This window comes from Pagrus pagrus (assembly GCF_965226575.1).
Source record: "Pagrus pagrus genome assembly, chromosome: 15".
NCBI lineage: Eukaryota > Metazoa > Chordata > Actinopteri > Spariformes > Sparidae > Pagrus > Pagrus pagrus.
Genome location: NC_140199.1, coordinates 30,509,009 through 30,534,084, shown reverse-complemented (window position 1 = coordinate 30,534,084; position 25,076 = coordinate 30,509,009). Strand labels below are relative to the sequence as shown.

The 25,076-nt window shown below is 41.1% G+C and overlaps 1 protein-coding gene across 1 annotated transcript in view; it reads right to left on the bottom strand.

Moving 5' to 3' along the window:
• The window catches only part of LOC311270681 (uncharacterized protein), a 77,545-nt gene that overhangs the window by 22,638 nt on the left and 29,831 nt on the right, over nt 1-25,076 (bottom strand). Inside the window, exons 12-31 of the mRNA XM_084375746.1 lie at nt 23,791-23,874; nt 21,895-21,936; nt 21,770-21,787; nt 21,179-21,205; nt 20,706-20,750; nt 18,541-18,567; nt 17,693-17,737; nt 11,643-11,678; nt 11,502-11,555; nt 8,891-8,977; nt 8,754-8,780; nt 8,607-8,642; nt 8,450-8,506; nt 8,332-8,355; nt 8,199-8,243; nt 7,527-7,571; nt 7,218-7,352; nt 840-911; nt 588-629; nt 407-457 (exon numbers count right to left, since the gene is read on the bottom strand). Coding sequence (XP_084231872.1) covers nt 407-457; nt 588-629; nt 840-911; nt 7,218-7,352; nt 7,527-7,571; nt 8,199-8,243; nt 8,332-8,355; nt 8,450-8,506; nt 8,607-8,642; nt 8,754-8,780; nt 8,891-8,977; nt 11,502-11,555; nt 11,643-11,678; nt 17,693-17,737; nt 18,541-18,567; nt 20,706-20,750; nt 21,179-21,205; nt 21,770-21,787; nt 21,895-21,936; nt 23,791-23,874 — 999 coding nt within the window. The remainder of the gene's footprint in view (nt 1-406; nt 458-587; nt 630-839; nt 912-7,217; nt 7,353-7,526; nt 7,572-8,198; nt 8,244-8,331; nt 8,356-8,449; nt 8,507-8,606; nt 8,643-8,753; nt 8,781-8,890; nt 8,978-11,501; nt 11,556-11,642; nt 11,679-17,692; nt 17,738-18,540; nt 18,568-20,705; nt 20,751-21,178; nt 21,206-21,769; nt 21,788-21,894; nt 21,937-23,790; nt 23,875-25,076) is intronic.

Sequence of the window (25,076 nt, the reverse complement as noted above, 5' to 3'; positions counted from 1 at the left end):
TGCTATTTTGGTAAGTAACAAGGCAAGTCTTGGCTTGGTAAGGGAGATAAAACTTGAAGTTGTTCAGTCACTTTGGATGCAGATACTAAAATGTGTTACACCAGTTTCTGTATGAAGGGCCCCACACACTGAGGGTCCCCCCCACAGGTTCTCACTTATTGTACCTAATTAGACCTCTACTTAGATCTTATCACCTATCATCTATCCTAAAGTGTGACATCTTTATCGTTCTTGCTCATTAGTTAAGTTTGGAGGTATCCTGTAATTCTAAACATGAATCTGTCCAGCTTCAACCTCAGCGGAGGCTTAATCAGCCAAATGAACTGAAAACTTTTTGGTGGTGTGCAAGAATTTTAGGCATGAGGTAGTTTTTAGATTTAGGATTTGAATAACTTATTTGACTCACTGCTGGGCCAACTGGTCCTGGAGGTCCTGGGGGCCCTGGAGGACCATAGATCTAAATACAGACACACACAAACACAAGAGACAGGTTTTTAATTCAGACAATATTACTCATAAAACATTTTGTGCTCTCATTTCCCATAAAGTGCACTCATCAGATCTGTGGGCTAATGGCTGACCCTTACCATTTCTGACCTTCCTCCTTCTCCAGATTCACCTTTGGGACCCTGTGACAATAGGTGGCAAAGACAAAGAAGGACACAATATTGACAATATATTCCTTCATTAGACAAATTATTAAGTGAATGAAAAATGAAGCAGCACAACACTTTTCACACAGCACTGGGGGTGAATACAAAATGCATCGCACTGTTCCCCGTTTGCCAGGTCAGACACTGCATCCACAGAGATGCAGATTGAGGGGCACCATTGCGTACCATTGCACCAGGTAATCCAATGGGGCCAGGGACCCCTGTAGCCCCCTTTTCACCCGTAGGGCCATCTAAACCCTACAGAACAAGGAAGGGGAGATAAAACATCACAATGACAGGGACTATTGATCTTCATGTTAGAGTCAAAGCCTTAAAGACAAATGAGAAAGTTTTGTTTTGATCCAATATTTGTATTCTCTGTACCAGTCAGCAGCGGGGGCACTTCTTTTTACTATTTGAAATGAAATCTAAAATTTTCAGAGATGTTGAAGCAGTCCATGTTAAGCAAAGACCATAATTTTTACGTGCCCTGCATGTTTTTTTTTAAAACTTCGATCGGTTTTCAAGGCCCTATCCCCTAACCTCCCTTTATGCCCTTGTGTAGTTCCCATTTTGTGTTTTACTTGTGTGGGTAGCTAAGTCTCAGTCTTAGTTAGCCACTACTTCTGTGGCTAACTCCGAAAGTGAAGTTCCTTCACAGCAACTGCTGGTGGTCCATTATATACCAGGACTAATCAAGCTCCATCACTGAGGACTTGTTCTATAGAGTGCTGCAGGGATGACCTATTTTTTTGGCTAACCAGGAAGTTAGCATCGCCCTGGTTCCCTCCACAAAAGCCCTATGGGATTTTTCAGTTGGATATTGTATTGGATTGAAGTTTATGATACTCACAAAATAATCTTCACAGGAATCGGCAGAAGTTAAAGCTAATGTAAGGCTATAAACAAAGGGGCCGCACGACTCAAACGTTACCAATAAGTGTCATACTACACAATTACAATACAGGTTTTCTATAAACTGATCAATGCACAGTTGTAAAGTCAGAGTTAGAATAGTTTGTAACTAAAGTGGGCCTGTAAAGACGGACTAGTGAGTAGATGAATCTCTGTAGTCTCATTTAGACACTTAGCAACCCCTTTACAATTCAAACATGGGGAATGTACTGATGTTTTTTATGCTGTCAAACAAAAGGTGAACATATCTTAAGCTTGCGTTAAGCACAGACATTATTTCAGGTATTTAACCAAAAACTAATTAAAAAAACCCACAGACTTTGAAGTGAGGGAACCTGAGGTGCAAAAATTCTGACTGATTTCTGGATCTTTTCTGTGGCACTCTACTGGAGCACAATGTTTCAAATTCCATACTCAGATGAGGAAAGTAAATAAATAGGCTACATTAACATTTTATTTGAGGAACTTGTACTTTACTCCAGTGTTTCTGTTTAAAACTACCCAACAGTGTATAAAGAGGTTAAAATCAATGTTATAATGCTTCTTATACATTAATATGTGAGTGACCAATATTACACATTGAATAATAAATGGAACACTCTAAAAGGGCTAATATGCATAATGATTAATTCTGCTTGTGATACTTGCTTATATTTAGTTTACTAAACTTTGAGTGCAGGACTTTTAGTTGCAATGGAATATTTTTATATTGTTGAGTTGATTAGCTTTTCTATCACTGACCATCTTCCACAGGCTCACTCACATATTCCTGCAGAACAGCAAGTAAGATGAGTTGATAACTCATAAGGACATGCTGTCTGCAAACATTACTTGGAAAGTGCACAATACAAGGACGTGATGTGTCATCCAGGACCATTACTAATAATAAAAACTGAGCATCTTACTTGTTACTCAAGAGCATTCCTGAACTGCCTGCTGGGTTTTCTGTAGCGATGTTCCGATATAATTTTTTCCCTCCCGATACCGATTCCGATACTTATGCTGTGGGTATCGGCCGATACAAGTACCGATACAGATACCAGTGTGTTATAAAAAATTATAGATATCATACTACGCCTGCATGACTGTGATATGATTATCAATGAGGTAAGGCCTGGCTCAGGTTAACCCTTTGTAAAACATGAATGAATACAGCAAATGAAAGCCATTTATTTTTAAATAGAACAGTATAAAGCCAAATTCAGCACAGAGCAGACAGGAAGTCAGACACGAAATAATAACATGACATCCGGTTAATTTTCAAAATAAAACACTCCGTGTTGATACAAGCACAAAAACCTCAAATAAGAGACAAATACGCGCTCTTCTTCTAATCCTTCAGTCGGGAACACTTCGTGTTGTTGTGTTTATAACACATGCATATAACTGCGGTCGTGTGTGATTATATAATCATCGCGGGAATTCCTCGGTTTCGTAACTCCAGCTGATCGGGGGAGCTGCGCTGTGGCGGACTCAAAACACAGCTGGTGGGGGTTGCCGAACGAGGACGACGGAGCCAAACCGTACCGGAGCCGTAATGCAGCGGACACATATCCGGTAGAATCTCGGAGCTAACGAAGCTAGGCGCTAATAAATTACGTGGTATGGGATCGGTGCCTGGACTCCAGTACTCGCAGATACCGATGCCGGCATTTTCGGCAGTATCGGAGGCATTTCCGATACTGGCATCGGAATCGGAACAACTCTAGTTTTCTGAATTTTATTTCAAAGAATAAAAAGAGTAAAACGATAGATCACACTTTAGCACACTAGCTGCCAGACATTTAGATACACCCCAGCAAACATTTTCTCGACCTGCGTCTAGATGAAGACGTCCAGTCAACGTCGCGTCACGTCGTGACTTTAATTCGACTGTTTTTCAACATCATAAAATAATATCATGGCAAATATGACCTAATTAAATATGCATTTTAGAGCGGTTTAACTGAATAAACACTGCCAGAAAACGCTTTCTCGACCTGCGTCTAGATGAAGACGTCCAATCGACGTCGCGTCACGACGTGACTTTAATTCGACTTTTTTTCGACATGTTAACATTAGGGGGAATACGATCTCAAAGAAAACATATTTAACTGAAAAAACACTGTCAAGAATGATTTCCTCTATCTACTGCTGTGTCGAGATGCAGATATCCAATCATGTCGGGACGTCTGATTAACGTTGGGCAGGCAGGTTGATTTGACGTCTATCTGAGGGGCTGAAATGACCAACGTCATTTAGACGTTGTTTCAAAGACCTATCAACGCACGAATGTTAAAAACTATTCGAAATAATGGAAATATGTTCGTGAATTTAAGAAAATAATGTAGTATCATATTGGCAATGTGGGCTGAAATGTTTGTGATTCTAGCATCCATCTAGGAACTATTTTTCCTCGCGTAGTTAGCGCACCTAGTGGTTTCCTACGCATGCGCAAGAAGAACTTTGCAGTGTCAGTTGACGGGGAGGAGACACAGACACCTGTGAAAGGTGAGTTACTAAAAGTACTGTAATTTAAAATAAAACCGTGTTTGGTAAGACATTATACGTTTATCAGTTGCATGTTAGAGTTTTGATTTTGTTGCTGCATCGTGTATTGTTACAGATAGCTGTTTTTTTTGCTTTTATTCGTAACCGAGCGGCGGCTAGCAGCCGAGTTAGCTGCCGTGTGAAACTAGCCCTGAGTTAGCTCACAGGCTACGTGAGGTGCTCGATGCTAAACCGAGCCGAACATCTGTGCAACTATCGGTTTAGCATCGTTACAGAACCAAAACACTTTAAGGGGCCGTCCAGACGGGCGAAAACCTTATTTTTTCTCCGTCTTCCTCGGCATTGTTTCAAGAATATTTGCATCTAGACGGATCAACCGAAAACGCTGTAGTTCATATGCCAGGCCTATAGGTGTCGCTTGACATACACCAAAAACGGGACGGACCATACGGTCCATACCAGCTCCCGAAAACTATCTGGTCCACGGACATTGATATGTGGCCAGAAATCGTCTTATAACCGGGGTCTAACCGTTGACACATGCTGATAGTTGTCTGGTGTCGCTACACGACCGCAACGGCAGAGGGCGCCAGCTTATTGTAGAGACGTGACTGACAGTGTGGCTGGTTATCTGTCAATCACAGCGTAGGTGTAGAATGGTCATACTTTGTGCCATCTTCTTCAAATTTGAAACAAGTGTTCACTGATAGTGTGGCTACAGCCCCATAATGCCATTGACATGCTCAGATGAAGCCACAAGCAGTTAGTCATCCTTACAGTTTTTTTTTATTTTAGGCGTACTAAAATTTTTACATTTTTATTGACTTTAGAGGTTAATCAATGTCACTATCTCTCTACATATAAAAGTAATCTATTTGTGTGTCTCTGTCCCTCGCATAGGCCTGTTTTGATAACTATTTGTCCAATTTACCTCACTTCACAGGTTTATTGTGAGACGCACACCAGGTGAGATACACACACACACACGCACACACACTTGAATGGGGGGGCTTGAATGAATATGAATATTTGGATACAGCCTCAGAGCCATCCGCCACTGTTTTACGCTGTTGTGATGATGCTTGGACAGAGGTGCTAATGCATAACAGCAGCAACAGTGAGGAATATCTTCAAATTCATTCTTTTAGAGTAAATGTATTCCGAAACTGTAGCACATGTTTGAAATGAAATGGAATTGTCCTTTAAAAGAAAACCTCTAATGTGCTATTGTGCTCCCTGTGTGAACAGCCAGGCACCTGCATGAAAGAGAAGTTATGCTTAGTGTTGCCTCTCTGTGTTGTGCCTTTTAAAGCCACAAAGATGTTCCATGTCATCAAGTGTAAGAAACTAAGATTGATATCATTGAAATTACTGAATGGGCTTCATGTGCATGTGGCTATCCTGGGCTAAGCTGGGCTACCATAGCACAGACTGTTAATGCCTACTGGCTTTATTAGAAACCATCAGATTCAGGCTACTGAGTGGCTCTAAGAAGTGGTTCTTTCATTACTCTTTCAACTCCCCAAACAATTTGTTCTTGCCATCTATAAAGTGCATTTAACTTCTGAATAGGCGCTCTGTAAAAATGTTTATTTTTTTCTTATGCCCTCTCTCCAGCTGCTGTGAAGAGATGGAGTCCAAAGGCCACAGATGCAGAAATAGAGAGTGTGATTCAGAACCAACTTAAACATGCCCCACCAAGGAGCGGGGGCAAGGGGCAGACCCCCACAGGACTGCAATAAAAAGGAAGTCAATAAAACATTTGTTCCAATAAACATGTTCGTTTTTTATTCAATTATTCAATATATAGATAAATCGTTACATATATCTGGTCCTGAATGCTGTCTTTTTAAAAAAAATTTTTTTTTACCTGAGATTTGTCCATGTACTACTTGTATTTTACAGTATGGGTGAACATTATTCGAGTATTTTTAACTTTATCACAGCTGAGTTTATTTACTATGAAAGTTTTAACCAGGTTCACCATTCCTGTGATATTTTAAGTTGGCAAATGTGAAATTTGCTGGTGTTGTCTATTGGACTTTTTGACCTCTTTGCATTTTAAGGATTTTTTTTACTGAAATTGATAAGTTAATTTAAATAGTTGCAGATTAGAGCATTGAGAATTGCACATGTAGACTATAGGCTACAGCACAAGAGCTGTTCTTGTAATAGAATGTATGGATGTGGTAATGCCAGTTATGTAGGCACTAGTTGAAACTCGATTTAGGTAAACATATTTTTAAATGCAATACATGTGTATTTTGACAAAGGTTGATATGCCGTTGAAACGACGTGAATTGATGCCGTCTAAGAGCCGTCGAAATGACGTCGGTCATGAGAACGACGTCAGAAAAACTTTCATTTCAGCACCTCTGCTAGACGTCGAATCGACCTGCCTGACCGACGTTGATTAGACGTCAAATAGACGCCACGTAGAGACGTTGAAAAGTCATCTATACGACGTAATAATTGAAGTAGCCTGCTCTGTGAGCCGTTTTTATGTCGTCGAAACGACGTGAATTGATGACGTCAAAATGACCGACGTCAGAAAAACTTTCATTTCAGCACCTCTGCTAGACGTCGAATTGACCTGCCTGACCGACGTTGATTAGACGTCAGATAGACGTCACGTAGAGACGTTGAAAAGTCGTCTATACGACGTAATAATGACATAGATTGAAGTAGCCTGCTCTGTGAGCCGTTGATATGTCGTTGAAACGACGTGAATTGATGCGGTCTAAGAGCTGTCGAAATGTGGTCGGTCATAAGACCGACGTCAGAAAAACTTTCATTTCAGCACCTCTGGTAGACGTCGAATCGACCTGCCTGACAGACGTTGATTAGACGTCAAATAGACGTCAAAATGTTTGCTGGGACAGGACTAACAGTATTTACTATAGTTAGACCAAGCTATACATAGCATAGCCCTTCACATGGGGGCACATTTGGGATCCATGCCACAGTGAATTAAAAGTTAAACTCAGTGTAATTCCTTGGGTCTCTTCTAAGCCAACAAGTCTCTAATTAGATAATAAGAGTGCAGCTGGGAAAACCGAGGCCTTCCCTCTGGATAATGACAGATGTTGGACTATGTGGTCAGGGAACCCCAGGCTGGGATGTGATGTGGTGTGGTGTGTGCTTAACACAGTCACTCACAGGTGATCCAGATGGACCAATGTCTCCCTTGTCTCCCTTGGGTCCTGGGAAGCCCATGACACCACCCTCCCCTCTGGGACCTTCAGGACCAGCTAGACCTGCAGGACCAGGCTCTCCAGGCTTCCCTCTGGGTCCCTGAAAACACATGATGTCTCAATTTTTCCTGAAGGAAGTTATGATATATTTTACATTAAATCTACAATGGGGAGCTTTGATCATTACTCATACACAGGCTTCTATCACAATATACATTGATGCAACAATTAAAGTGACTGTAGTTCATAAGGAGTACTAATAACTAAGTATTACCTTCTCTCCGTCCAGTCCTGGTGCACCTGGTAGACCCACTTCTCCCTAAGGACACACCAAGGCTGGATTACCATGAGGACAAGTAGTGAACTGCACCAGGGCAAGTTCGTCCAGGGTCTCCAGTTCACTGTACGTCAATTAGTTTCTAGTACTTTCATTGATTGCAAATTTGTTCATGGCTGTTTAGAACAAAATCAACCCTGCCTTTAAACACTAAAAGGGGTGTTGCTTCTGGTACTGCTGTGACATGAAATACAATTAAATGTCCTGTTTGAGGAACAGAACCATTAATTCAAAGACTTCACAGCCACGCAGTGGCTCATAGTACAGATAGGATTCCAACTCTGGAAACAGTGGAAATACTGCATTCACATTACAAAGTAATCCACCAGGAATGTGTGTTTACCATGTATGAGTGTTGACCAACACTTCCTGGGGGATGTCACAAGGTGAACCGGGGTCAATGTTTTTGCCAGTGTTTTGGGCTACCAACCAACCAACAGTGGTAACAGTGGTGAGAAAATAATGCCTTTTAGAAAGCAGAAACCTCGGAGCAGAACCGGACTCAGTGGTGGGAGGCCATCTGCCTCGACCAGTCATTGTTGGCATTATGATAAGCCAAATTTGGCCAGTGGACCCCACCCCTCAACCATGTTCTAAAAAGTCTCCTACCTTGGCACCAGGTAGTCCTGGAGATCCAGGTAATCCAGGGGGGCCCTAGGAGGAGAAGAGATCATTTCATTTGTTTGAATTATTGTAGTGATGTGTTTGTACGTGCCACAAAAAAACTGTAGAAATTACTGACCATCAGGGGTATGTTGCGAATATCCTGTGGAGGAATATTAACAGTTAACAGTACTCTTTATTTTATTCCTTAATTTTTCTACATGTAAGAAAAGTGCAGCTCAATAAGAATGACATACATTTTCATTGTTGTGGATTTCAGCCTTTCCTGGCTCGCCAGTTGGGCCTGGTGGACCCTATAAGGAGAAAAAGACCATTTGTTATCCTTAGCATCAATATAATGATACTATACATGTGTGTCAATATCTGCAAAATGTTGTTAAGAGTCTGACTTACTCTCGGTCCAGCTGGGCCTTCAGGGCCTGCATCCCCCTAAATGAAGATATGACACTCAGATTCTCCATAAACACACTCAACTTGTGTTTTGGAAAACAGTTCTTATTAGAATGTTCTTTTAAAGTTAATAATGTCGTCTTTTCTTACCATCTCTCCTTGGTCACCTTTGTCACCCTGGAAGAGTAATAGCATCAGAGACTTCCATGAGCTTTTGATGGAGTGTTAATCCACGTACTGTTTGTGCAGGTATCAATCCTCTTATCAAATTTTATTGTTGCCTTTACCTTGGGTCCCATTAGGCCTGGCAGTCCAGGTGAGCCTGGCTCTCCCTTAATTCCCTGGGCTGTAATACTTGGCTCTCCTTTTTCACCCTGCCGTACATAGAGTCTTAGCTTAGTATAGTACAACTTATTACTTTTAATCAGACCAGTACAAAAACAACATTTCCAATATCAATACTGTTCATGCGTTAAATACTGATGTTTTCAATGTTGTCAGTCATGGATGATTTTGTTCAGCATTCTGTATTTCTAAATGTTTCATTCCCATCATAAAAATCCTTACAGGACACTAAAATTGTGATCCTGGATACAATTCTGATGAATGAAACTTTAAATCAAGTATTTACTGACAACAATTACTGAACAATCGAATGAATGGATGGAATACACAAGGAAAACAATCAACATAGTAGTTTTTAACAAATAAAAGCTATTCAATACAAGGCCATTGGGAGCCTCTTAAGTGTACACAGTGAAGCTGGTGGTATGAATAACACATTTATACAATGAAATGGAGCAAAGTTATTTACATGGAACACAGATTGTTACTTCTTTTGAAAGACAGATGCAGCATGATTAGAGCAGAAAAGTTCATTTCCACCTTGTAAATAAAGACATCTTGACTCAGTGTCGACATCTCACATCTGCATCTCACTTCTTCATCAGTGAATTATTTGCTCAGTTGACATTTTGGTTAGGTGGCTGTACATGTTAATTCAAGGGAGAGATGGTAACTCCTGTCACTGTTGTCTATCTTCACTGTGCACTCATGCCCAATCTTTCCTCTGTGTTTGACTGTTAATGTATTCCATTCATTATTGTAGTCTAAGAGGGGTGGGTCTGCTCAGATGATTTAGCTCAGCTCAAATTCATATGAAGCTGATTTACATGACAATGTATGTAAAATGCAGAGTTTTAATAGGCTGTGGTGTCATAATTACCAACAACTGAAGACTGTGTACAGACTGATAAATGTGTCTGATAACATTTATAAATCAATCAGAATCAGATCTAACACGATGTGGGCGTTTCTCTGACTTCCTATACAGACTGAAGGCTGCTGAAAAACTGTCCCACTTGATCACATGGAATGGTTTGTGTGATGACTCCTTGTGACTTTAGCAGTTCTGACAGTCCAGACATGTAATGCAGGACTTGCTGGGATGCTTCTGTTGGTCTGTCCATGTCTTATGTCATGGTAGGAAGTTATAGGATTTTGTGCGTCCACGTTATTTAACTGCATTATGCTTTTTATGACAACATAATATTTTTTTTTAATTATTGTACCTGTGGTATAATTTTATGTATTCTAGGGATGCTAACATCCGGCAGAGGGACTCCCATTCAGCTAACTGAGGTGCATTTACTTTTGTTTGAATGTTGATTACTGCACACTGTCCCTTTTCAAAATAAAATATTCAAGCATAAATAATTCTCATTATTCACTTCTTCTGGTTGGCCTGAAGTGACCCCCCGATCTGCTGTACCTCCTATTTTCTATCCTCCTCCTCCTCAACAGTGATTGGATGTTTTGTTCTATGAATCATGTCATCTCCAATTATATATATATATATATAAGTAATTGTATACATTGTGATCTCGTTGATCTGCTCTGTACATGCGACATCTATTGCACGTCTGTCCGTCCTGGGAGAGGGATCCCTCCTCTGTGGCTCTTCCTGAGGTTTCTTCCGCATTTTTTTTCCCTGTTAAAAGGGCTTTTTTTGGGGCAAGTTTTTCCTCACTCGAATCGAGGGTCGAAGGACAGAGGGTGTCGTCTCTGTACAGATTGTAAAGCCCTCTGAGGCAAACTGTGATTTGTGATTTTGGGCTATACAAATAAAATTTGATTTGATTTGATTTGATCCATGACAACTGAGCACACTAAATCTGCTAATGGAGACTGTGAGATGTAGTTGTAGGGAGTTAGTAGGCCAGGAAGTGGACTTCTCAATAACTCTTTATGATAACTATAGTTAATATTTTTTTAATTGTTAACAAACAATTAAATGTTTTATAAACCATTTATTAACACTATTTATTGTAAAGTGGCAACTGAACTTTATAATACTTATTACATGGTTAATAAATACTGTGCAGTTCATCTGTAAAGATCATAAAGTTGATGTTTATGAAGCTTTTCAATTGTTTAATAAATGGTTGACAAAGCATTTAATATAAATTCTCCTTTTATTGATAGTTATTATAAAGTGCTACCCATTTCTCTACATTACCACAGATCACAGCACATTAAAGAGTGGTTTGTGATGATGCTTTCTTCTTTGATTCAGAATCAATTGAAGAATGCATGTATGAGCGTTGTTAAAAATGACTGACAAATAGTATAATTAGGTTTGTACAGTGCAACAAAAAGGGACTTAGCCAGACTAATCCTAAACCAGCATTAATGCTGGCTTAGTATACCATCCTTTATAAAGACCACAGCACACAGCTAACAGCACGGTCAGCTAAAACACAACATTAAAACTTAAGGTTTGGTCAGTCACAAACACAAAACTCTGTAGTGACGAATATGTGACTTTACAGACGCCCAGTTACTGATAATGATGACAGACACCAGACAGTTAGGATGCTCATTCCATTCCAGGCCTACCCTGTAGCCCCTCTTGCCAGGGATGCCAGGGGTACCAGGGATGCCAGTCTGGCCCTTTGCAGTGGAAGAAAGACATTTATGACTGATCTGATTGTGTATGTAATAACTGCCACTCACACAATGACCAGAAAACGACATTACCTTTAACCCAGGAGCGCCAGGGAAACCTGGTTCTCCCTACATGGGGCAACAAGGCATACAGGCCAAAGATGGAGGAAAGGAAGAAAAGAGAAACATTTTTTTTCCTTCAGGATGGTAAAAATGCATGCAGATAGATCTAGAAAGCAAAGTATACATAAAAAGTATACAGTGAAATGAAAAACTGTGACTGATCAGAATTTGTCAAGTGCCAACCACAGCATGTTGAATCCAATGAAATTGGTTGTTAAAAATAGAAAGATAAACAAGTTTCAGTCATTTAGTGTTCCACATTAATTAATAGATGGTTTAAAGATGATGTACAGTCACAGCTGTGACCACACAAGCCAACATAGCTGGCTGGTAGAGGGAGTTCCTACAGTCTGGCCCCAGTTGAATTGGTTTGCTGTCAACTGTGTGTCTGATGATGCTTTAGATACTTTCTCATAGATGTAGACAGAGGATAACAAATAAAGACTGCAAGTGTAGTCACAGAGGACTCTGAAATGCAACATGAAAATGGTAAACAGGAATCATTTCAACAAGCTCCTTCACATCAGCATTAAAATAATTAAGTTATTTCAACTAACATTCAAATTGTCTCACTTGCTGGTTAGTTTAGGTGGCAGAAGTTCAAATCTTTTGTTGACTTGTGCCCCATATGTATCAAACGTTTGGAATATTCAAGTCCTGGAGTAGAAACTGTGCACCCTGTAGGCCACTACAGAGCAGAGACACTGCTCAAGGTTGTAATGCTTCCATTTCGAGTAACAGTTGTCAGTTTGGTAATTGTTATTTCATCTGTGTCAAGGCTGGCACTGCGTAAAGGATGGCCACAGCCATCCTGATGGAACTGCTGCCCCCCCTGCTCATAAGTACAATTTAGCATTATAAAATGGAAGAGGGTAATGTTTCATATCCAGTGATCAAAGTACTGAAGCTCAAGTCGATTGCAATTCTTTGCAAATCCAGTGGTGGGCGATATTGTATAACCTAATGAAGGCTCTCGGTCAGAAGCACAGCCTCTGATTGCTCGCCAGGCGAGCCCTTACGACAAGCATCCCTTCTCTGGTATTGCCATAACTGTACTGTGAGAAACTGAAGTTCTAATCACACATTTTCAAAGTGTGGTGTCATTAGGGATGCATTTTTCACACTCATGTGACCTGTAAGGTGGAGATGGAACAGACAACATGAGGAGAAAGTCTGCATGCATACATGAGTTTGTGGTCAAATGAAAGAATTGGACCTCCATCATCCCAGCTAAGAGGGTGTGGGTGGTGATGGGGTTCATTAGAGATGCTCTTCAACAACTGCCTGACAAGAAAGAAGCAGGAAGCAGCATCTACCTTTGATCTATGACTGCTCATCGATTCCTCTAGTCGCTTCAAAACCTTCTACTCTGTCCACCAGTCTTCTATTTTAAAATCTCTCTCTCTGTGTGACATACAGTGGGAGTTGATGTGTCACACTGTAGTGCCATGCCCTGATTTATCAAAATGTAATCTCTTTATTAAAACCATGCAGCCACAGGCTTTCCACTTCAGAGGAGAGGTACAGAGAGGGATGAGTTCAAACCAGTTGGTCACAATCAAACAAAAAAGAGCTGTAATCACAATGCAATGATGCTGCAGGATCGCTTGTTGTCATTCTGTTTGTGCTGCAGCCAAGTCATTCTGTCACTCTCCCGTTCACAGGAAGGCCATGGAGAAACTACTCCTCATTGCCAGGTTCGCTGTAATGACTTAAAGTACAAGAACACTTCCCATGTATACAATAACCAGTGAAATAGTTTACTTGGTAACAGATGGACAGGATTAGGCTTTCACTAATAGATCAGTGTGCTGATACGAAGAGAAGGAGAAGGTACCGGTCCATACACAGCAGAACATCCAGGTTCTGCAAAAGCTTTTTCCCCACTGCAATAAGATATTTGAACTCCTGACCTACAGCTGAACCCTCTGGTGCCCGCTGGTGTTCCTGACGTCCATCCCCATCTGCGACCTCCATGGTGGTCCAGCCTCAGTTGCCAACCTCTAGAGGGGTCCCGCCTGTATCCTCAGCCTCCAAGGCCTCCAAGGCCTCCTCCAGAATGGCTCCACCCATTTAGTAGTCCTTCTCCCCTTTCTGCTGAGCAGTTCCTCCTGTATGGTCATCCTCCTGAGCAACTTTGCATGTCTAGTCGTCCGCTTGACCTTCCTCAATAGGTTAAGTTCCTCCAGCCTCCAGAGTTGCTCCATCTGTGTCACAGGCATCCAGGCCTTCATCCGCTCATCTGTCTTGATCCTAGGCCGTCCACCTTAAATTTCCTGCTCCACTTCTCTTCAGTCCCTAAGCAACCCATCTTCCTATCTTCACCCTGATTTCCCCTCAACCCACCCAGCTTGGTGTCACCTGCACTGTCCTGCATCCTGACTGTCCTGGAGGGGTATCTTGGTGGGGACCTAAAGGTAGACAATACCTCGACTGTCTGCACATCACTTGTGTCCATTCCTGTCTTTCTTCAGCCGTGTCCCTTCATTCATTCTGCTCTGCCTTGGTGTCTGCATTTGGGGCCCCTTCCCTTTGCATGTGGATTAGCTGCTACATTTGATTTCTGCTTGCTCCTCCAAAATCCTCTGCCCAACAACGGCCTGTGTAGAGCCAGGGATGTATTGGGTGTAATTAGTTTTTCCTAATTTGTGCAATTACTTTTTTTTTCTACTTTAAAGCAACACTAGATTTTCGACCTTAAAATATTGTTTCTAAACTCAGTTAAGTGGTAGAAAAATGGTTAATAGGATGAATGATGACATCTCTGCAGCCTGAGGGGGGTCATGCCAGCAGAAACCGCACTCTGTAACTTCCCAGAGCGGGTAGGTACCTACCTGACGTAAAGGCGTCTAGTGCGACCTGCTTTACGGCATACGTCACACATTTATTCATCGGTGGACTTTGCCAGCAGCTACTTGGATTTTTCGTAAACCTACGCCATGGCCGAGCCAGCTAAAAAAGCCAAGAAGGTATTGTCTGAGGAGGCGAAGAAAAGAAAAAGAGAAAGTGATAGAACACGAGCCCGGATACGGATAAATATTGGACCAGCTTACACTCGGTGGAGCGAGCTGAAAGAAGAAATGGGTTTCAAGACTGATGGCGACCTAGACTTGATGCTACTGGATTTGTAAGTCATATATTACATACATATTTATTATCTTACCGACTTTTACTTTGAGTTGATTTGTTGTTATGTGGGGCACTATTTGTTCACAGTTTATAACCGTAATAAAGCCGGGAGATAATCTAATGCTGTCCGTGTCGATAGCTTGCACGTTTTCATGTAGTGACTGTAAACGATGACTAACTTACTAAAACACTATGAACGTCTTGTCTTGAAAAGTTGCAGATTCCTTAGTTCATGCAGATAATCAACGTAATTGTTGAACAGTGTGGTCGGGAGGTAACATTAGCATGCTACTTACTGTTGTCGTACCGAGTTGGTTGTAGTTATTACACCAAACACGTCAACTTGCGATTGTATTTAGTAACTCCCAAAAACATAGTTATATTTTCAGACGTTACTAAACACATTCACGCCCAAGTGTCGTGTTCCGTGAATCGCCAGCTCCGTCAACAAATTCATGTGGATTCATTTTCCCCAGGGATGCTCATACAGTGACGGTATTTACGACATTGGTAACAGATAATTGCGCTTCTCAACCAGCTGGGGGTAGTAATGAGTCCAAACTACCTAGTGTTGCTTTAACTATGAGAATTGTATTCTTCATTCTGAATTTGTAAATTCACTTAACATCCAAAAGGTTACATCCTCTTGGGACCAGGAATGACCAGAATGAGTATTACATTGCAAATCAGATTATTTTCTTTATTATGTGTAAAGTTGATATATGTTGGTCTGAGAGTGCCAGTAGAGGAAGGCTCATGGGGTGTCCCAAAGAGAAATGGACTCATCAAGGAGTAATCCTCAGGGGACTATATATAGTTGGACAAAATATTGGTATGGTATCCTGCTCTGGAATAAATGTAAGATGGATAAATGTAACACAAACTTATTTCTGATGTGTTCGGATCAGTACAGGAGATTCTGTGTTTCAAAAAAGGCGAGGATTATTTATAATTGGCTAAACTAACTGTTAGAATTTATATGGACCTGTTCAAGAAAAAAGGAAATACTTTGGTTCATTTTTCTTTTCAATTTGCTTATTAGAGCCAGAAGAAGAAGTTGTGCATCCAGATGTATGGTCACTGTGAGGAATAACAGAATGAGGTGGGTGATTCAAGAACATAATTTCTGTCTTCCCTCTGCTCATAATATTTCTTCGAGCTGGAAGGCTCATTATTTCTAATTTGTAATGAAAGGAAAAAGGCACAGATACATTTTCAATCAGTCAAAGAAGTGCGAGTGTTGGCACACACTCTCCTTTGTCATGAAATCCACTCCCTCTAGCGTCATCTGTTGCTGCTCTCAGTTCCCACAGGGAAAGTAAAATCAAAGCTGCCTTCAATGACAAAGCTTATTGGATCAACCTAAAGCAAAGCAGGAGTATATTTCAGCACATTGACAGATGGGACCAGGTCCTGAGGTGGTAGTTGTGTCTGCTTCCTTTATGGCTAGACATGGACGTGTAGCCTGCTGAGAGCTTTGGAACGGAGGAGGTTGAGTCTAGAGAAGTCATCATTGTGGTCGGCACCATGCAGATATTAATGGTTATTGAGTATACCACAAAACCTCCACCTGGCCCATATATTTCACTCTGGCACAAAGCAGCCAGCTCTCTGAGATTCCATATAGAACAGACATCCCCTGGGTTGATGGAAGCCTCAACTGCTTAAGCGACCTCACATATTAAGGTATCTTACACTGAAGATCAGCCTGTAAAAGCACTTCTTCTTCATTACTAAAAAATAAAAGCCTTTCCAGATTGCTGTTTTTTTTTGGAGACCAGCGAAACTGAAGTTTCCTCGAAGTTTCCTGCAGTTTACTTTTTCTTCCTCTTCCCACTATCTGTCCATTTGTGAGGCTTAATGGAGAAAACACACACACACACAGCTGCGACAGTTACTGCCATGCTACTGGGGCCAAAGGAGCTGCTGTAAGTGCTGCATTCCCTGAGAGAAGGAGAACATATGTCAGAGAAATAAGTTCACTAATTGATTTAGTGACATAGACGTCGTTGAGTTACACTGAGTTAAATACTCCTGACTGAGTGGAATAGATCATTCCTCTCAGATCAGATTCACAGTTCAAACATAAACTGAGAGGACATTTCGAAGTAACCACATCCAAACAAGTTAATCTTCTCTCTCTGAAAACTCAACCGAAAAGAAATAGGTGGAAGGATATTCTCCATTTGAAGAAATGCAGGATTGTACTACACTGGCTTTGGCTGTTACTTCTCATAGCATGTGACATAAATATATATATAAAAAATCATAGGATATATATGAAGTGGTGTTAGTTGGGTATAGTCTGCATATTTAAATGCATTTAAAAAGGTGTAGTATATTGACGAATTATAGAGCCCAGTGAAAGTATTCAGAAAACAGAGCCTCCATATACGGCACCACCAGACATCTTTGCACCACTGAAACACTCCTGTTAGATAAACAGGATCCAAATCAATTAAGAGTTGAAAGAAACAGCTGAATGAACCATCTTGACAAAAAATAAATAGATCGATAACTAAGAATAGCTACAACTGCTAAATGATCATTCCTGCCAGATAAAGCTTCTAAGATAGCCGTATAATGCTGACTGAAGGATTTGAGGTTATTTGTGTTCAAAGACAGACAGCAGCTCTTTCAATAAAATCCAAACGTTTGAAGTGCCTCTCCACTTCATCCAGACCCCAGCTGCAATGTCTATGATCTTGCCATGCATGAATAGACCTCAACATGTCACGCACGCACGCACGCACGCACGCACGCACACACACACACACACACACACACACACACACACACACACACACACACACACACACACACACACACACACACACACACACACACACACACACACACACACACGGCTCCATGCATGACTCTTACTCTACCTTCTCTCCCTTCTCTCCCGGGAAACCCTCCTTTCCTTCATCTCCCTACAGAGGATGGAAAAATCAGCTCAAAGAAGCAGCGGGGCAGTAAAAACAGACACACCTTTTCAACCAGGGCAAAATCAAAAGACGAGCAAAGGCTCGGGGGAAAAGGGAGTGCTCCACGACATGGACCTGACAAGTGGAGATCTACATGTTTTGAGACGACATCAGGGGCTTTCCATCATGTTGGTCCCTGCACAGGCATGCCAAGTGGTTGCCTGCTAAAGCAATTAAACAGTAGCGAATGGAGAGCTGATTTCTCATCCAGGCCAAGCAAGTAAAAACACGAAGACCAAAAGTTTATACTGGATACAGATCCATACTCAGTGATCATGTTTTGAGTGAAAGGCATATAGGAAAGAAACTGGCCATGCACAAAAATGAGCTGTAGTAGGGCAACCCTAACCCCAACCTTAACCCACAAGGTCGTTGACTTCTATTCTTTCCAAAAAACTGACAAACTAGTTAATAAAGATACAAGATTACTCTCCTTGTTTCATCCACATGAGTCGAAAACAGAAGCTAAAGCTGACACATAACAGCGCTGCATCTATTACTGACAACACAGAGGTTGTGTCTTTTGTATTTATGGATGGAAATTTGAAGGTATTGGTCCCATGGTGTAGTGCACTTTACTTTCTAAAACTAAGAAAAGAAAAACTAAAACATTTCCAACTAATTATCAAGCTTTTCTTGATCTTTACACCATATCACACAGTACATAAGTCAGAGACTCGGTACACATCTCTGACAGATCTTAGACTTTTGTGACACTTCAGAATGTTGAAAGGTAAAATAAATCTTACCTGAATTCCTTGGTCTCCATTAATGCCCTGTAAATCAAAGCAAAAACAAATACTGTAAATGTAACAACAATCACAGCAGCCCACTAGATGGAGCACAAATCCTCTATAAGTATTACTATGACCACTGAAGACTATATACAAGTCCTCATGTTGTGCAGTAGCAGTTTGCTTTTCATCTGTTTTCATTATCTAATCCCTTTTGTTCAACATCTAGAAAAAAAGCCAGATAACAGCCCTCTCCTCTGTCCTCTTCATGACCTTTACCTCACTGCCCTGACGTGCTCATAAAGCAGAAAACAGAAACAGGATTCTGAGCTGGGTTTCAAGGGAAAACAAAGCGAGATGGAAAAATGGTGGAAGTTGAAGTTTACAAGGCAATTATCTGCACAGAAGCTCACAGCAACAAGGTTCTTCCAGCGGTCCCTGCCTCAAAGAAGCTGAGGTAAAAACTTCAGAGAGACATTATGTTTTCACTGTGACCTTCAATGAAAACACAGTGGCTTCAGGCAAAATCCCTTTCACAGAGAGTCATGTTGTTGACAGCAGACAACAAACTGCTGGTGATAGCCAGAGGACTGAGATGTTTGGCTCTAGCTCTGTGGAGTTTAGTGGAAGGGTAAGAGTAAAGGTTATGAACACATGATTCATTGAACAAAGTCATCTCTCTTTATGAATTACTGAGTCTGAAAAACTGAACACAGTTTGAAGGCACTATTTAGCATCAGGCAAGATCTTGAATCTTGTCTGACATTAAAAATGTATCTGCAAAATACAAAACCGCAGAGGATCATCACCAACCTTAGAGTGGTGACCTGATCACTTTGACATCGGCAGCCCAGTCTCACACCAAAGTGTTGGGCAGAGCCCCTCACGTGCAAAAGTGACACTACAGGGGTAGGTAGAGCGTCGTAGTTCGAATGATGTTGTTTCCTAGTGTTTGCGCTTGGAATGTTTTGTGTATATGAGGTCATAATGCCATATAATGCCTTGGATTAGTGTAGAACAGTTGCTGTGTGTGTGTGTGTGTGTCGGTGTGTGTGTGTGTCCTCTAGAGGAAGTGTGTTAAGCCATGAAAAAGTGGAGAAGGACAGGCATGTGGAGAGTGTGGCGGGCATACCTCGATCTGCCCCCTCACAGCTTCAAAGCCAAGGTTAGATCCTTTAAGCTGCCATCCACAGCGTGTGTGTCTGTGTGTGTGTGTGTGTGTGTGTGTGTGTGTCTGTGTGTTTTATTCATCCCTGTTTATTCAATAGTAGGAAGACTATTGTGAAATAACCCAACAAAACCTTTCCATTGAGTAAATGTCAAAACCATAAATGTGGCAGCAGATGTTAGCTGTATCATTTTGTGAGGTCAGGGCCTGTGTATTTTTATGATATCAGTTCTAAACAACTCCCAAAGCTTCACTTAATACTTTGTTTGTATTGTGGGGCTTGCTAGGAAGGACCAGATGACAACTATGATGACTAGTCGACAAGTCACAGGTGTTTTTGGACACAACTCTTTTGGAAGCCCTCAAATTCAGATTAAGCAGATAAAAATATCAATGAAATTGTTGAGATCAATTATAAAATATATTGTCTTTGTACCATTTTCAGTTGAGTTTATGTCAAAACGGATTAGCAAATGATCACATTGTGTTTTATTTATGTTTCACACAGCGTCCCAACCCTTCTGAAGATTTGAATCTGTGTGTTTTGATTTGTACTGGACCAGTTTTGTACAGTGCTTCAGTCTTTCCTCTTGTTTGGCACCGTTTTTGTGACTTAGTGTTGTGTATGTGTCAGCCACTCTCTCGGGGTATTGTGAAGTGTTAAATTAAATAAATTAAGTAAATTTTTTGTATGAAACATGGACTGTGGATTTTGACCCTATTTCTTACAGTGTAATGGCATTAGAAAAGGATCAGTCACAGCCATTATTGAGGAGGAGTATGATAACAGTGATCCATTCCAATGTGACTGTTGTATTAAGATACATTTTAAGAAATCTGAGCACATCTTTTTGAGTGTAAAGCCCTACTCACCATACTGTATATCATAAAAATACCAATATACACTGGAGTGGGGCTTTAATTTGAAACATTTTCGTCATGAATCTTTCAGTAAAACACATAACACCACATTTAACAGGAAAAGTCATAAAACAAGTAGAGAGTGAAATACCTTTGGGCCTTCAGTCCCTGGTGGGCCGACATCACCTCGATCACCCTGTGGAGAGACAGAGAGACACAGATGACTCACAGCAAACAGACTGTGAGTGGACACGCAACACAAGCAAAGGGACAAACATCTGTTGAAAGTATTCCGCCCGCGGGTTCTTTAGGGGTCCTGCTGCCATCTTCTCCTTTGTGTCTACTTTCTTTCACCAGGCACCAACTTCAGCTACAGAAATAGGTTAACCCTTTGACTTTTGAAAACAATAAAACTGTATGTTTTTATCCAAAGCAAAGCAACAAGATACAAAGTACAACTTCCTCCTGCCTCCGTCTGAAAGAACATGATAGAGAAGCGTCCACCATTCCTGGGTTAAATAGATCAATTGATTTCTGAATAGTTATTTCCCAGCCAATCTAATCACATCCTGGATTCTACAGCCCATATTCTCTTTCATAAGTGAAATACAGAAGAGAGTTCACCTTTTGTCCTGGCACACCTGGCTCACCCTGGAGAGAGAGAGAGAGAGATAAAGTGTGTACATACATTGCAGATATCCAGTCAGTGTATTTGACATTGACAGATGTACAGAAGAGCATGTGGCTGAGGCTGGATTTGAGGACTTCAAAGTCATGTTTTCCACCTGAATGCTACCGTGGTGCTGCAGCCCAGCTCTGCTATGACTGCTCATGCGCAAGCCAATCACAAGTAAGAACTACTTCTGTCAGCTTGTTTTACATAGCGAGAGGTGTTTACAGGACTCTGTATGTTTCTCTGACCTCACAATCTACATTACTTTGAAATAATCCGTGACAATGAAAGCATCATGTGGAGATCTGGTCATCCAGCCCAAACGAGATGTGTAATGTGTGTTGGTGGGGCAGAGCAACTGCATGAAGACCAAGTGGAAACATCTTGACTTGATCCCTGTTTCATGTGGCTTGTTTTATTTGGGCCTGAGTGTGTTTGTCTGTAATAACTCTATAGAGTCATGTTGAGAGGCCACAGTGATGCTAATCAAGTTTTTCAGAATTGTGATTTTGCTGTTTGGACAAGGAGAGAAATGTGTTTACCTTCAGTCCTGGTAAAAGCTGCAGAAACAAAGTAGAAATCACAAGAAGGTTAAAGTCACACCAACAAACTTTCACTAATGAGAAAGTTCTGGAAAAATAAAGGTGGAGGACTCAGGACAGCTTACCCGAGGGTCTTTTCCTGGTTTGCCCGGTTCACCAGGCTTTCCCTGAGTGAGAACAGCACACAATTATCATCTCACAATCATTACACAGAATGTACATAACTGCATCTACAACACCAGCTCCATGACATTTGGATTTGAAACCATGCCTTTTGTGGGTATTTTTCATTTTTCCTACTACAATATTTAAGTAACACAATAGTAAAGTGAACATGAATTGTGCTTGAACTTTACACCTTAAACTTGTCATAGTTTTATATTGTTAGGCTGCAACTTGGAAGTGATGTCAGTTTTGAACTAGCTGAGTCATGGAGAGCAGCATGTCCACATTTTAATGGTGTCCCTGAGCAAAGTGAACTTGTGACTCTATTTGCAGTCCAGGGTAATTTGTAATTTTTTTCTGTTTACTGTTGAGCTGCCTGAGCTTATAAAGCACAAATAGTGTGTATACAACATGTCAGGTCGGAAAAGACTCTCCTGCATTCTGTCGCCCTTCCTGAGTTTTCCTTATTTTCTCCCCATTAAGGTTATTTGGGGGGAGTTTTCCCTTAACTGAATCGAGGGTCTAAGGACAAAGGGTGTCGTACGTTGTGCAGATTTTAAACCCCCTGGAGGCAAACTGTTATTTGTGATAGCTATATAAATAAAACTGACTTGACTTGACTGGACATTGGGCAGCTCAAGACTGTTGTAGAGTTGGCTGGTGAGGGTTAAAATACTATACATGCACAGTTTTCACAAATTTCATTAAACAGGTTTTAGCTGACCTGACCATCCATGTGATTGCCTTTCAAGTACTTCTGGATTATTAGGCTGTCAATCAGATGTAGAGCAACTCTGTGCTGATGCCAGTTTACAAGATATTAACTGGTTATTATGGTAATTCCTGTATGACATGAATGTGTGGTAATGTACAGGGAGGAATCAAAGCCCACAACCTGTTAGAAAAAGTATTTAAAAATAAATCCATCTTTGAGGGATGTATGCTCCGTTGATGTCCTTATCACTGTAAAAATTCAGTAACTCATGCATAGGGCCAGGCCTCATCCACCACTGAGCCCTCGGCCATTGCTAACCCCCACACTATATGCTGAAGCAATTTTGTTGTATAATAGACTATAGGTTATAGTATATATAGTATATAACAATCAATAAATACATAAATATATAATAATAATAATAATACAAAGAAGGAAAAACAAATATATATATACATATATATACACACACAGTCAGTGCACTTTTGTTTTTTGCCCAGTCAGACTTCCCACACTGTCACATTGGTGGCAGCGGTGTTTCTACAGGTCACTGTTTGTGTGTTTCTTTCAATCTTGCCGTTGTGGAAATGCATAAGAATGCAGCGGTCAATAGTTCCTTCGAACTTCAATTTTTAAGTGTTATTTTTTCTGACTCTGTTGCTGAAACAAGTATTATATATGACACAAATTTATTCATCACAATTGAAGAAGGAAGCATGGGGATTAAGAGCAGCAGATCATTGCCCATGGCATCTTTCGACCATCCAACATGACCTGCCAGAACGCCCGGGATACGAGCCATGCCAATCTAGCTTTAATTTAAGGCTGCTCCTGGCTAATGTCAGGTCGCAGGAAATTTGACAAAAAGGAAATTTAAAATTGACAAATGGAACTCAGGCTCATGTCACAGATCCTTTTCTTTTGTTTTTGATTAATACTGTCTTGTTAAGATTTGTGGTGGCCAGGGTAGGGAAGTCAAAAAGATTCAAACATTAAATGGCCACTGATGCAAACAAATGGGCTGATTCTGAGTTGACATCAAATGAAGTTAACACCGGTCCCTGTCCAACAACTTCTGTTGTTTGTGTGAAAGCTGAAATTATTACTTAACAGTTGAATTTAAATTTCCGGGTGAACTCACTGGTGGGCCACTGGCTCCATTCAGACCTGCAGTTCCTGGAGGTCCGGGTGGCCCTGGAGGTCCCTGTACTCCAGGCTCGCCCTGCTGAGAGACCTTGAGTTACAACCTGCCATGCTAAAGCCAGCCTCTCCACACTGGCCATGGCAACACAACAACCTCACACTACACCGCAAATAACTGCAGTAGGGAGGGGTGCAGAGAGGAAGGTTAGCTGGGGAGCACGGCAAGTGGTTATGATGCTTGAGCATGACGCGTCATTCTTGACATGAGGAACTCCTATCTGGGATCAAATAATCTAAACTCAAGGTTCACTTAATAGCTTTTCCAGGGCTTTCTCCAATCATCTGCTAACTTTGAGCCCATCTCTATACATTGGGTCAAAGTATCCAGAGTACTCCAGGTACCCCGGACTCTGGGTAAGAAACTGGAAAGCAGTCAAAACGCTGAGGACCAACTGAAGGTGCAATATGAGCTTTCTGTGACCAAACCAAAAACAGCAGAAACTGGAAAGTGATCAGAGTCATTGACCCTGGACAATGGCCTGCTGGAGAAAGATCAAGGAGGTCATTCTCACCTGATGCCAGAGTCATTCTTTGAACAGAGACAGCAGTTATAATTCTATGATTATTTGATTATAGGAGCTCTGGAGAAAGCTGGTAAGTGCACCTTAAGTTAATATTTCATCACAGATATGGGGTTAAGGCTGTTATTACCTTTGTTTGTAGTCACGCAGAAAGCAGGCTAATGGTCCTGGATCTCTTCTGTTTTATTGACTTCTTGTCAGACACTCCAACTTTTTTTTTTTTTAAGTTTAGCTTTAATTTTCATTGGGTAAGTAGCAGTTTTGAATTGGAGAACACAGAAGATCGGTTGCATAAACTTTTATTGTTGATTTTTCAAATGAATAAATGCTGCTTTGACCCTGAGCTTTACCAGCCCAGTTTCATGGCAAAGCATGTAAGAGACCACTAGAGGACAGAATATGAGAGTGCTGGTTTGCATCGCCTAGGTATAAAAAGTACATGTAGTGAGTAGTTTTGGAGCCTTATTTCTTAAGTCTAAGCAGACGTTGCATGTTATTTATTGCTAACTTTCACACAATGACTCTGTTAATCAAAGTTGGAGAGGCCAAAGTCCACAGGGACATGGTGGACTGGCAGGTCTACGACACGGTTTGGCGTGATACAGGGTTGTCTTTCCTTCAGGCTCTTTCAATAAATCTGTGTGTGTGGTTATTTTGAAGACTGCTCACTGACAGCCAGATTCTTGGAACATTACCTCAAAGC